Genomic DNA, 13,741 nt, shown 5'->3' on the forward strand with positions numbered 1-13,741 from the left:
AGCAATGAACTTACGTGATACTTTTGTTTTTGGTTAATTCTACTATGTTGTTGGTGATTTTATGACCTAAAGTTATGGATTATTTTCAAATATTTCTGACCTGTGAAAGAATCTTAAATCTTTCCGATTTTGGTGATCATAGCTCATGTTAAAGTATAAATCTTTCATAAGTTGAGAGTTTAAATATAGATATCCAGGTAGGATCTTTTTCCTATTCTAATAGGAGTACTTCTTTCCACTGAAAACCATTCAAAAATCTTGAATGAATCTGGCCATAAATTTTCAGTTTGTGATGGCCAAAGGTTACTAGATTTTAGATGCATTTCTTTATTTCCATAAAATAAAGTTTTCTTTCAAACTCGAATAGTTATTGGTCGGCTAGATTAGTTCATTCCACGCTAAATATGTGATAGGAATCAACCGATTTTCTTTAGTTAATTATATTACTCTTAACAACATTTTTGGACGGCGCAATTTGATTAATGGAGTGGGTTGATGAGTGAGAGAATTATTGGTCCACTTGGGTTTGGAGAATCGATGGAGCACCAATGTTGGTGGAAGATATGAATTTATAAAACTACTAATAAATATAGGTGCAATATAGTTTAGTGTTTTAACTGTTGTTGAAAGCAACCAATCCAAAATCAACATAAGTGGTTTTCATCCCCATCTTAGTGCGTCTCACCAAATGTTCATTCGTCCAACTTTGCAGTTTCCTATTCAACAAATATCAATACATGTAAAGGTCCCGTCACGATATCTTCAAACCCGAGGTCTTTGATCTTAGACATTATCAATTCTACTATTAGGTCAATACATGGACACAACTTAATGGGAATAATCCAAAATTATCCTATTTCTTCTAGCTTAGGTTATTTGAAATCCACACATTTTTGTTGAATTTGTAAATCCTGATTTGCCACACATTATCTCAGCCTTTTGAAATGATTTTGCCAGAAGAGAAGTCCAATGTTTTTGGTGCGGTTGGGTTAGGTTAACAACAATTAACTAAATAGTAAGAATATAATTAGTTAAACAATAAGATATACTCCCTCCGTCCCAGATAATGTCTCAGTTTTCCATTTTGATTTGTCGCACTTTTACCATTTTTGGTAGTGCACCCTATATTCCACTAACTCATTCCTACTCACATTTTATTATAAAACTAATATATAAAGGTAGGACCCACATTCCACTAACTTTTTCAACCCACTTTTCATTACAATTCTTAAAACCCGTGCCCGATCAAAGTGACCCGAATTATCCGGAACGGAGGGAGTAATTAGCTAAGTAGTAGGAATATGATACTAGTATAAATAATCTGAAAATAAAAGCTGGCATCTTTCTGTCCTATTAAATTCAAAAGGGGGAGAATTTATCAATGTTTACATGACAAACTTGACATGTTAACTCTGAACAACTAAGGAACCTGAGTAAGCAATTAACAATGCTAGCTAACGTTGATAAATTACAGCTGCCTTGCTCGATAAACAGTAACACTCATACATTACAACAGTACTACAGAAAAAAGGGTATTCAGTTAGTGTACACTACGTTGCCTTGACACCTTTACCAGAAGGAGCTTTTTCATCCTTCTCTGCATTTCCTTCATCCTCTTCATCGACATCCGCATCCGCTAGTTTTGTTAGCTCTTCCTGAATCATCAGCTTTACTGTCGATTTCCTCGCTGCCAGATCGGTATCGAACTCCGTTGCTGAATTGATCAAAATTTTGTTAGGAATCCTACCATCAACGCTTGACAAACCAAAACAATACTGTAATAGTTGGGGAAGGGCTGGGAGGACAGGATAGCTTACCAAGCAACTTCAAAATGTCAGTGAATGTAGCCTGCAAAATAGAGAATATCAGGCATATAAACAAAAAGAAGACTAAACATGTCGACTCAGTAGTGACATTAAAGTGCATTATGCCTGCCCAGAGAGAACAGAATAAACTAGAATATGAGAACTACAACTTAATCCAAGAGAGAACAGAATAAACTACAAGTTGTTGGACATGCACACGTTTTTAGACTGAACCATGATGCTGATCATAAAAGTGCGGAAACATGTATGCATTATCTAACTTCTTCCATAAGAAAAAGGGGGAAATTTTTAGAACTAACCGTATTGAAATCAACCTTCTGGAGGATCTTACAGATTGAGTTTCTAAGATCATCATCACTTGGCTCTAGTGTCTCCTCCTTGGGTTTCTGTTTTATTTTCAGAACTTTCTTCCCTGTGTTTGAACAAAACAAAATAAGCTTCAGAAAACTGATGCATGTAACAGGTTTGCGACCATTGTTACAAGGATTCTCAACTTGTGCAACATCAGCACACAACAGATGGAAGGAGAATAATCTAGCCTTACCAGGGCTGTCATTTGATGGCAACTTCTTTGGAATTGATGATTTCTTCACTGTTTCATCCTTCTTCTTAACTGAAGACTTCTTTGAACTTGAATTATTATTGCTTTTAGAGCGGTCTGGTGATTTTGCTGGTAATTTCTTGGGTGGTGGGCTGGTCTTTTTTGAGATTGTCACTTTCTTTGTTTTGGGTTTCTCAGAAGAGCCTTTTTTAATAGAAGACTTTGCCAAACCTGCTTTCTTCTTCCCTTTGTCCTCATCTGACTCCTCTTCAGATTCACTTCCTATCTCCTCGCTTGCATCAGACATCTCTTCTGATCCGTCCTGATCACCATTCAAATCTTCACCTTTATCTTGTTCAGATTCATCTTCTGATTCAGGAGAAGCACTCTTTGCCTCCCCACGATTTTTAGAATCACTCTCAACTTTCTTTCGACTCTGAAAATCATATGCACAGAAATTGGTAAGAGGGTAGGTTTATTGAGCATGTATTACCATGATTCCACATATCATGCCCAACATCATTTTTAACTTGTTTTCCTCCCTCAGTCAATATAACAGCCAAGTTCAACAGATAAACTAACGTTGGTGTTTTTAGTCAGTGTATCATATTTTCTGACTTGAGTCATCGATTCATTAATGAGGTATAGAAACCTAAAGCACCATCATGCTGTTACTGCAAAAGAAAAGTAGCCTTGGCCACACACAACCTGATTAACTTCCCACAGTTTGACTTGGCTATAGAAAAAGAGAACTATATGTACAAGTCAAAAATCAGAACCCAGTTTAATCAATATCTACTTTAAGTTTTGAGGTGCTTAAATTGGGCTAATCAAAGACAAAACCTTTGACAACAAAATTACAATGAGAAAAAATGTACCTTAACTGAACCTTTAGATGGCGTAGTACTCCCTGATGCAGGTTTGCTACTCCTCTTTCTCTTTGCTCCCTTAGTTGTAGAAAGCACAACAATGATTTCCATATATAGGTCAGGTTGGGGAAGAAAATAACATTGACAAAGTAAATTTATGAAAGTTAATAAAGTGACAGACCTGCTCTTTTTCAGCAAGCAAATCAGAGGTTGAAGCATGAGGTTCCATAAAAAATTCCGTCAGCTTTACAATGATATCCTCCTGGAACAATAAACAGTTGAAGATAATCAGGAAAGATTCAGAATTAGTAATAATTCAACTCAAGGCAGATTGTAAATATGAATTTTATAAAGGTTACTTTCTGCAAAGTCACCAACTACAATAATTTGCCAGTTTTGTACAAGTTTTCAATTTTCACATTAATACTTTGATTTTCATGCAATGATCAGATACAATGATAATCTTCTCACAAGATTTGGTGTTGTAATAGCATTATAGCAATGAACTGAAGGTACATGCATTATTGCAAAAATAAAAAAGGACATTGCAAAATTTACAAAGAAATTAAAGCTGGCGGTTTATATGCAATTAACCCAAATAACTATTCATAGCAAAAACTTAATTCATGTTTCTATTATCTAACAACCAAAATATTTAGATCAAGATACTTTACAAGTTAAAATCAAGCATTCCTGTTAAGAACATTGACATTAGCACTCAAAATGCAAGCAAATAAATTAATATTTACATGTGTACCTTCTTTGCACTAGCCTTTGAAATTGGAACGTCAAGGACATCACAGAACTCTAGAAGTTTCTCCTTGACATACTTGTCAAGTTTTTCTTTGAGTCTGTTCATTTGCTTTTCCTACAAAGTTTTCATTACAAAGTCTAAATGTTAAACCATTAGGAAGTGGTGGCAAAAGAGAACTTGCAAATTCAACACTAAGTCAAGGGTTTGTCTGACCTCATTATCATGCCAAACAAATCCAGAAAATCTCGAAATGTTGTTTTTCACTTGAGCAGCCTGGACAAGTCAATTATATGTATAAAGTAAGAATAAGACAAACACTTCCAATGGCAGGAAGAAGAGCTCAGAGTAATGAAAACTGTGGTTGCAGTAAAAACCTACTTCACCTTTATTAGTATTTACCATGGTTAAAGATGTCTTATTCCATCAATAATTTGGAAATTGGTAGAAAACCAAAATCCCATGGTGGTGATGCAGAGGTGTTAATTCATCTCAAATAGCGCTACAGATGAAAAGGCATGCTACCATGGAACATCTAGATAGATTTGAAATTTATTAAACATGAGTTCTACATTCTAATGGAATTTATGACCTGGATAAAGCTCATATGATGCCTTAATGTAGTTAGTCTGTAGATATAAAGCATTAGAAGTTTCATGAGATAAGCACCGGCAAATTAACTAATGCAGAGACCATCTGGAAATAAATAGATAAAATACCTTACCTTTCCTCTCCTACCAAAAAGTATCATATGCAGCATTTTGAAAGTCTCCTCAGTCTTCTTTCTTGACAATTTATACGCCACTGAATGAACATATAAGTCAAGAATATTAACAAATTCATTCATGAAGCTAGAAAGGTCGGCCTTTTACAAAATATCCTCTAAATATCAAACAGAAATTTACAGGTATGTAATCCACACTAGCTTTCAGGAAAAATAAAATTGAACAGCAATATAGCATAGAGGACTTCAAACATTTCAAAGAACAGAAGAAACATAAACACCAAAACCCATACACTCAATAGAAAGCCAGAAAACACATCATATGAGGTCGAATGTGGTGTACATTGTACAAAAGAGACAAGTTTAGGTGCGCAGAATTGCAATATATGCACATCATATGAGGTCGAACATGGGGTATGATGAGGCAAAGAAGTCAGTAAAACACCATACCATTTGGAATATCTTTCAGTGCAGTTCCACGACCCTTAAACAAAACAAAAAAGTGCACCAAGTTAATACTTAAATTCCAAATAACTAAACTAGAAGCCACAAAGAAGAGCTAACAAAATAAAAAAACAAGCTAAGACTTAGGTTTCACCTTTACAATACGAAAATCCTTAGAGGTGTCCTTCTCAATAGTAGCAACCAATCTTTCCACAGATTTCCTTTCGCGTACAGGACGTTCACTAGAAAAAGACGAGGGCGTTTTGGGCTCAATTTCCCTTTTCTCTACTGAGGACTTAGGTTCTTTTGTCTTCTTCTTAGCTGGGGTTATCTGCTCCTCCGCCTTTTCAGGTTCCTTTTCCACCTCTGCAATTTCCTTTTTCGTAGTCTTGTCCCCTCTCCGACCACCAGTTTTCGATCTAGGGCGCTTCCTTGAGCCTTTCGCTTCCTTTACCTCCTCTGGCTTATTATCTTCCTCTTCTTTAGATATATCCTCCTCCTCAACCTTTTCCTCTGTCACTTTTCCCGTATCCTCCTCAGCTTCTTCCTCCATTTTTTCATCCCTAACTTCTTCCTTTCCTCCATCACCTTTAACAGTTTCATGCTTTTCCTCATCAAGCACTTCAGTCTCTTCTCGCTTATCTTCCTCTTCTTTAGATACATCCTCCTTCTCAACCTTTTCCTCAGTCACTTTTCCCGCATCCTCCTCAGCTTCTTCCTCCATTTTTTCATCCTTAAATTCTTCCCTTCCTCCATCATCTTTGACAGCTTCATGCTCTTCTTCATCAGCGTGAGTCTCTTCTTGCTTCTCTATTTTTTCACTTCCTTCTTCTTTTGTTACCTTTTCACTCTCTGCCTTCTCCCCGTTGGCCTCTTCTTTATCTACATCCATTTGCTGAGCCTCGGTTTTCTCTTCATCCTGTTTACCCTCTTCCATTTCTGTCACCCCATCAGGCTGCTCCCATTTCGTATCTTTTCCAGCCTCAGTCTTTCCCCCGGCATCGGCCTTTTCTTCAACCTCCACTTTCACATTACCCACAGGCTCGAGCTTTTCCGACACCACACCTTCCTCACCCATTACAGCTGGAGTCCCAGCTCGGTCACTTCCTCAACCCAATTTACAGCACACCATCAAAATAGTAACCGAGCCAATTGAAGAAAAACAATTTTACAAACTTTTGCATTAGCGAACACGCTTATGACTCAAAGCTTCATGATTTTAAAGGCCCTCACAAAGATCTACTAACTAATAAAAACTCATAAGCAGAAAAATCGTAAGATATAATCCACAATTCTCATAGAAGAAGACGAAACCCTAAGCTGCGAAGGAATCAAATTCAACTCAATGAAGTGTATCATAAAAAACAACAAACTCAAATTAAGTTCTAAAATTCACTAATTACATGAGAAGATGAAAAGCTAAAGCATAACTTACAGAAAATGAGAAGTTCAATTTGAAGATGTAGAAGGGAAAAATTAAGTCTTTGCAGTTGCAGCTCACTCCCCCCACTGGTATTTTTTAGAAGAAAAAAATACCTTTGCACACATCCACGCCTTTTCGGGCACCGAATTTATACTGCGGACTTCAAATCCGGATTTTAAACCCAGTTTAACGCCACGTTGGATGAGGGAGTCAGACACTAGGCGGGATTCTGAAACGGAATGACAGTGGACGGACAAGATCGAACTTCAACGACGGCTGAGATTACATATTCTCTTGAAATGATTAAATGCTGAAATCATTGACTTAACAGAATTAGTTGGGCGCGCTCAAGATAATGAGAAAATCATCACTTGCTCATTTATTCTTCTTTTTTTTATTCAAGGAAAAATAATTTTAAGATCAATTTGTCCGCATGCATTTTTAATAAATCCTTATACTTTTATGGAGTACTTATTTTATTTTATTGAGTCCTTGTATTTTTAATTTTTATGTCATTGAATTCTTACTGAGTTGTTTTCCTTAATTTTTCTGCTATCCAAATTATATCAACATTAATAAAATTCTATGGTAAAAGTATTTTGTTAAAAAAACTTGGACTCGATTGTTGAAAATTGACGTATAAGAGGATTCACAATGGGGCGGACGATGTGACGGACGATACATCGTCCGCTACTGTGGCATCACGGACGATGGGTTAACCATCGTCCACGGACAAAGCGTCTGTCGCATCGTCCCCCACCGTGGCATCGCGGACGATGTGACGGACGATACATCGTCCCCCACTGTGGCACCGTCCCCCACTTCATTTTTCACTCTTTTCACTCTCAAATTCACACTACATTTTCTATATTAAACAAAATGAATCCCGGAGATTACCCAAGTCTGAATAGCCCGATGTTCGGTGGTGCACGATGGTCGGGTACAGAACCCGATGAATACCGGTCATTCGACACCAACGCCCAGTACGATCCCGACTTCAGCACGGACTCGTACGGGCTGTCAGACATGGAGCCTTCTCCCAACCGCACACCCGCCGCCGCCACACCTCGCGGCCGATCCACCGCGTCGGGCTCCGCCACCAAGAAGAAGCGGACCAAGGCATGAGCCCAGAAGTTGCCACAAACGGCGGTGTGTGAAGAGTTCGCCCCGGGAAGGACAAACTACGCCCCGGAAGAATGCATCGTCTTGACGAGATGTTGGATTGATGTTTCAAAGGATCCGGTGTTCGCCAACAACCAGAAGGTTACTGCGTATTGAGAGCGCATAGCCAAAAAATACAACGAGGCCAAGCGGCGAGAGTACGACAAGTGCGAGAGGGAACAGGGCAGCGGCGAGAGTCTCGTGGATGTGCGTGACAAAGAAATCCAATCGTACATGTCATTGTACGGCGAGTTCAAGCACTACTAGTCCTGGGTGCTTTTGAAGGAGAAGCAGAATTTCGTTGGTGGTGTGATTCCCCAATCGACGGCGGCGAAGAAGAGGGCGTCGAAGCGCACCTTCACTGATTATACAAGCAGCGAAAGCGGCGTATCTCCAATGGACCTCAACAATCCGGTGTTCGAGGATGATAGTTCCGGCACACCGATGTCCCGGCGTCCCCCTGGCATCAAGGCTGCCAAGGGCAAGGGCAAGGCAACCTCCTCCGCCGCGGCGCCGCCTGACCAGGCCCCGAGCCGCGACTTCGGCTGCGTCACATGCCTACACGGATTTGGTGGCCTCTTCCGACTACAGGACGTTGTTGGACGCGCACAACGTCCTGATGCAGGCTCCGACTCAAATCGAAGGCATCCAGCGGATGATCGATGGCCTCAGCCGCATGTTGGGACTACTCTAGACTAGCCGGGGTTTTTTATATGTAGTGCACTTTTTTTTAAAAATTTTTATTTTGTAACTTTTTTTTAATTAAGTAAATGTAGGATTTGCCTTAATTGTGTTGTTTTTATTTATTTATTTTGCTTGATATATTTGCATAAATTATATAAATACAAAATAGAAGTAAAATGCTTAGGGCGGGCTATAGTCCGCCCCATTGCAGGTGGAAGGGGCGACGGATAAAATGCTGACGTGGCGGTACATAGGGTGGGGCTTAGTCCGCCCCATTGTGGATGCCCTAAGAAGAAAATTTATCTTTACAATACAAGAATTAAAGTTAAGCGAAATCCATAAAATACATGTTTGTTAACATTAGACTTTGGCATAACCAAATGAGCATAAATCGTTGTGTAATTTCTAATCCCGACGAATCAAAATAAATTCGGTGAAATCGGATTGATTGAGTACGTTGAAATCATTCTATAAGATCATCAAGAGCTCGATTGACCTTATTAAAGTGTTCCATTTATTAAAGGGAAATGTTATGCAGCCACGTTATGGCTAGCCATAAAATTGGCATTTTAATAAATATAAATACTATGAATAAAAAGCATTTAATTACCTTATTTAATGCTCAAACAATGCTTACACAATTACCTTTTTACTTAATTGCAGTAGTAAATTTAAATTCCATAATCCATTATTTATATTTCTTTTGTTTTCAAGCTCTTTTAGTTTTTTTTTTATTTTATTTTTATATATGGTGTACTCCGTATTATTTATTTTAATATATAACGTGTATAATCCGGTTATTAATTGTAAGATTGAGAAATTGAAAATTTGATTAATATAATTTTATACTGATTGAATTTATTTGTAACAATAAATATTTGTTATTAATCAATGAAATATCCTGTCTGAATTTCCAATTGTCTAATTTATGTTTCCAGAATATGATATTTTCTATGTGTACTTTCAATATTGAAACATTGTCCCCTCTAAGACTGAATTACTTTTTTAATAAATGCATTGCATACTAGTATAATATTTGTTATAATTATGTAAATACTAATTATTAATAATTGACTTGCTTTTTATAAAGGAGAACAAAAAATAATTAGTAACAATTGAATAATAATATCATTAGATATTTATATTGTAACTTTCAAATTAATTTTACACAAAATTTAAATAACAACACAAAAATAATAAATAAAAATATAAAAAAGTGATACGAAATCAACATAAAAGAATTGGAAAGAGGGTTACCTTATGCTTTGTTATTTATTGGAGTGTTAATGTACAAGGATAATATAGTCCAAAATAAAGTGTTGCTTTATAGATGAAATAAATTAAAGTGAATCAGCAATAGAAGTACATATTTTTATTAATATTTTAATTTTATGGCTAATTATAATGTGATCATTTAGCACTAGTCATGTATATATATTCAAAAGGAAAAATAATGCAATGAATTCCCGACACTGTGGCCCAAGAGAAAGAGTAGAGAAGATGTAATGGATAAACTAAAGCAAGAGTAATTTATTTTCAAAAAATATAGAATCCATCAATATTAATTTCCATAGACGAGGAAACTAAAAATAGCATTCTAAAAGAATACACATAAATAATATAAAAACTCACGTGGATGAATTGGTTCTTCAATCTTCAATAGCTTTTTTGCTTGATCTTCAAACAAAATGGAGAGCATAAGATATAGAATTAGTTATTGTCATCTGCTTAACTTTGCGGACATATTTATACTGTTGGGAATACCTAATACTCCATGATGTATTGATGTAGGATTTGAGTCACACGCATTGAACTCAGACCGGATTGGTCACTAGTCAGTATTTATATCTTGTTGATGTTTCAATCGAGGAAGTCTATTTTCTCAGAGTTTATATTTGTTGGTTGGTTTAATATGTAATTAAGAGATTGAATATTAGTTGTGGAATATTATTCAGGTTGTGTTTTCATTTTCAAACTTTTATTACTGTCTGCTTTTATTTGTTGGATGGGTAAGGTTTGGGATTTTCTCTTCAAATATAAGGAGTCGTTTAGGTTGATTGATAGACTGGAGTAGTCACTCTATGATAGGAGAGCATAATTAAAATTTAATGGACTGAAAGTCAAAAGGGAAAAGTAAGGTAAACTAGTCGTTATTGTTACATATCAAAGTAAAAGGAAAAATATCCCACACAAAACAGTGAAACGCTAACATTTCTAAATTTCCACTAAACCGACAAGAATTGTGTTGGATTTAGATGAAACCATATTAGTCAAATCTCAATTTCATAATGTTATTAATTCTTAACCAGACGTCAATGTCACATGTGTCATCTAGTGTAACTGCCAACTCATGATTTCAATAGATTTAATTAGGTGTCTAACAACCTTATGTTATGACTTTGGCTAAATAATTAATAATTGTAGGAGCACCTTTCAAACGGCAAAAAAATAACGAGAAAAAGAAGAAGTCGCAGATGGCATTGAATCAAGACAAGAAAACAAATTCCACAAATTTCTGGAGACGACGCAACTAAATCACCATACTCTCCTCGTAAGTCCAATTTTTCAATTTCTCAAATGACACTGTATTTTCACTCGATTTAGCTCTCTCTCTATCTCGCTGTGTAGTATACTGAATGATTTTTGTGTCTAGCTTCTCTTTTTCTTGAATTTTGGGCAGTGACTTTACAGATTTTGACTTGTTGGCTGCTTGAATTTCAGCACTTGAATATGCATGTTTCGTTAGTTTTTTAGCTCAAAATAGCTGATAGATTTGAAATTTGTGATGGGTTCATTAATTTTGATTGTTGAGAAGAAATATTTTGAGATTCTAAGCTGCTTGATCTTTAATTGATGTTTGAGTTTTGTATCTGACTTTAATTCAACCCAGGTTCACCAGCAATATTTGAACTCTTTAATTCAATAATTTGATTGTTGGGATGGCCAGTGATGATGAAAAGCCCTTACTAAGAGATCTACTGAGTCCTGCATCTCAGAATGATCAAAAGATTGATCCCAAAAGACGAAGATATCGCCGTTGCAGAAGTGCTCCTTTGGCTGAATTCCTTCCTGGGGAGATCAGCACAAATGCTGATGGGAGCCTTCCAAATCCAGAATCCTCCTTATCTAACATCAATCCCAGTTTCAGAAGGGTGTTTATTTACTTGATTCTCTACCTAGCCATTGGTGCCGTATGCTTTTACCTCGTTCAGGACCAGATCAAGGGAGACAAGGTCGACCGGGTTCTTGATTCTCTTTACTTCTGCATTGTGACCATGACCACTGTTGGATATGGGGACCTTGTTCCCAACAGTGTAGCCTCGAAGCTTCTTGCCTGTGCTTTCGTCTTCTCGGGAATGGTCTTGATTGGCCTGATGGTGAGTAAAGGGGCGGATCACCTTGTCGAGAAGCAGGAGATCTTGCTGATCAAGGCTCTGCATATGAACAGAAAAACTGGCTCGAGTGAGATTCAAAAGGAGTTGGAGGACAACAAAGTTCATTATAAGTGTCTTGTGACGATGGCCCTCTTTGTAGTACTCGTTGTAGTTGGCACATTGTTTCTAACTCAAGTTGAGAAACTGGATTGGGTTGATGCATTCTATTGCGTTTGCTCGACTATTACAACTTTGGGTTATGGAGATAAAAGCTTCTCCACCAAGGCCGGACGTGTCTTTGCTATATTTTGGATCTTAACTAGTACTGTTTGTTTGGCACAGTTCTTGTGTTACATTGCTGAGCTTAACACTGAGAGCAGACAGAAAGCACTTGCCAAATTTGTCCTAACCAAGAGGATGACCAATGTTGATTTGGAGGCAGCTGATGTCGATGAAAATGGGATTGTCGGGTAAGTTCTTTACTACTGAGTGATGATTTCGATTATTTCCTTTTCAATTAAAAATATGTATTTGCAGTTGTGTGTTAGGAAGCAGTACAATACTAATTCCTTTTCTGTAAGGAACCCGGAGCATACTAGGTGTAGTTAATGATACTCGGGGATTAACCATCGGCCTTGTAGGTGTAGTTAATGATACTAAAAAACATAAAATTTGATAGGCTGATCAGGGGCTTAGCTTAGTCTGTACAAGAAAGGAAATAAATTTAGTCGTTTAATTCGGTAGTCAATACACCTGTCTGGAGTTATTTGAGATCCTTATATTGCCGTTTGATTGAAGTTATGTTGGTGATGCGTTGCAGGGCAGCTGAATTTGTGATATATAAATTAAAAGAGATGGGGAAGATAAATCAAGAAGACATCTCTCTTCTGCTGGCCGAGTTCGAATACCTGGATGTTGATCAATCTGGGACTCTGTCCACCTCCGACATAGGTCTTGCCCAATCATGTCAAACCGGACCCTGACTATCCCTATTCTCACTCACATGTACTCCTAAGCTACGATTCTTCTACATTTAAGTTTGTATGGCAAAATAATGTTAACACGTCGTTTAGTTCTTTTGCTTGTCGTATACATGTGAATATACAATTTGGAATTGGATCTGGATCATAGAACTTGACATTTTTACATCCAAACATATATTCAAGAAATCACATTTTTTTCGTTGATTTTAGTTAAATTTTTGATTAACTGATCCAGTGATTTGGAACTTTACGATCTAGCATTCAAGGTTGATGAATTGATTGTGATTGGAAACCCCTGTTAACTTTCATTTGAAGTTGTGTTCTCCCCAATCCCCATTTATTTTTTCATTGTGAATAAGGAATGTATTTACACTTCTGTTTTGATTCGAAATACTAATATGCTAGCTGTTGTATGACTCTTAATTTCTTCATCGTTTCCCAAAATATAGTTCTAATTTGTTATTTTGGCACATATACGAAAATTAGTCATTTTCTATATGCGCAGCCGCGGCATACTACCTTACAATAATACTAGCTCAATACATCAGCTTATTTACAGTTTATATTAATATAGATCACCACTTTATATTTACTTAAATATTAACCACCAATACAAAACACATTATGACAGTCAAGCGTGATTTAATTGATAAATGTTTTTTCTTTAACCACAAGATAAATGGGAAAGCATTATTGAACACCTTTCTAAAAAAAATACAAACCACATTATCATAGGAGTATTAACAGTATATTAATGGCTTTGATTCTAAGATGACAGTATCCGATTCTCTCTAGTACCTCGAATATTATGCTGAATTCCGTATCATGCTTGGAATTTGAGACAATGGTCGAAAAGATTTCCGTTGATCCAATCAAATATTGACTCTAATTGTATCAACTTTTTACTTAAAAACCAAAACTACATGTGTTTTTACTGGGGAGTGATCAATTGTCTAACTCA

The 13,741-nt window shown here is 36.7% G+C and overlaps 2 protein-coding genes across 3 annotated transcripts; one reads left to right on the forward strand and one right to left on the reverse strand.

The window, feature by feature from the left end:
• Window positions 1-1,322: 1,322 nt before the first annotated feature.
• LOC125193690 (DEK domain-containing chromatin-associated protein 4-like) lies at window positions 1,323-6,708 on the reverse strand. 2 transcript variants are annotated; one of them, XM_048091538.1, is made up of 12 exons: window positions 6,591-6,708; window positions 5,310-6,258; window positions 5,162-5,195; window positions 4,712-4,791; window positions 4,204-4,263; window positions 3,994-4,104; window positions 3,418-3,498; window positions 3,246-3,314; window positions 2,371-2,803; window positions 2,126-2,238; window positions 1,818-1,848; window positions 1,323-1,714 (listed from the first exon to the last, which is right to left on the reverse strand). In XM_048091538.1, the coding sequence occupies exons 2-12, from the start codon at window positions 6,231-6,233 to the stop codon at window positions 1,551-1,553; spliced, it is 2,100 nt and encodes a 699-aa protein (XP_047947495.1). In that variant the 5' UTR covers window positions 6,234-6,258; window positions 6,591-6,708; the 3' UTR covers window positions 1,323-1,550. The 2 variants fall into 2 exon arrangements, with proteins under 2 accessions (XP_047947495.1, XP_047947494.1); XM_048091537.1 differs by having other exon boundaries at window positions 5,310-6,475; window positions 6,591-6,689.
• Window positions 6,709-10,835: 4,127 nt separating this feature from the next.
• LOC125191639 (two-pore potassium channel 1) lies at window positions 10,836-12,982 on the forward strand. The gene is made up of 3 exons (XM_048089036.1): window positions 10,836-10,974; window positions 11,314-12,267; window positions 12,618-12,982. Exons 2-3 carry the CDS (start codon window positions 11,363-11,365, stop codon window positions 12,778-12,780), a joined length of 1,068 nt encoding a protein of 355 aa, XP_047944993.1. The 5' UTR covers window positions 10,836-10,974; window positions 11,314-11,362; the 3' UTR covers window positions 12,781-12,982.
• The last annotated feature ends 759 nt before the right edge of the window (window positions 12,983-13,741 follow it).

The sequence above is a fragment of the Salvia hispanica genome, chromosome 6, assembly GCF_023119035.1.
Source record: "Salvia hispanica cultivar TCC Black 2014 chromosome 6, UniMelb_Shisp_WGS_1.0, whole genome shotgun sequence".
Taxonomy (NCBI): domain Eukaryota; kingdom Viridiplantae; phylum Streptophyta; class Magnoliopsida; order Lamiales; family Lamiaceae; genus Salvia; species Salvia hispanica.

Coding starts and splice junctions, on each gene's coding strand:
- LOC125193690 (XM_048091538.1), bottom strand. CDS start 6,233: ATGGGTGAGGAAGGTGTGGTGTCGGAAAAGCTCGAGCCTGTGGGTAAT. Junction 3,315..3,417: donor TGCTTGCTGAAAAAGAGCAG/GTCTGTCACTTT, acceptor TCTACAACTAAG/GGAGCAAAGAGAAAGAGGAG. Junction 2,804..3,245: donor CATCTAAAGGTTCAGTTAAG/GTACATTTTTTC, acceptor TATGATTTTCAG/AGTCGAAAGAAAGTTGAGAG.
- LOC125191639 (XM_048089036.1), top strand. CDS start 11,363: ATGGCCAGTGATGATGAAAAGCCCTTACTAAGAGATCTACTGAGTCCT. Junction 12,268..12,617: donor GATGAAAATGGGATTGTCGG/GTAAGTTCTTTA, acceptor GATGCGTTGCAG/GGCAGCTGAATTTGTGATAT.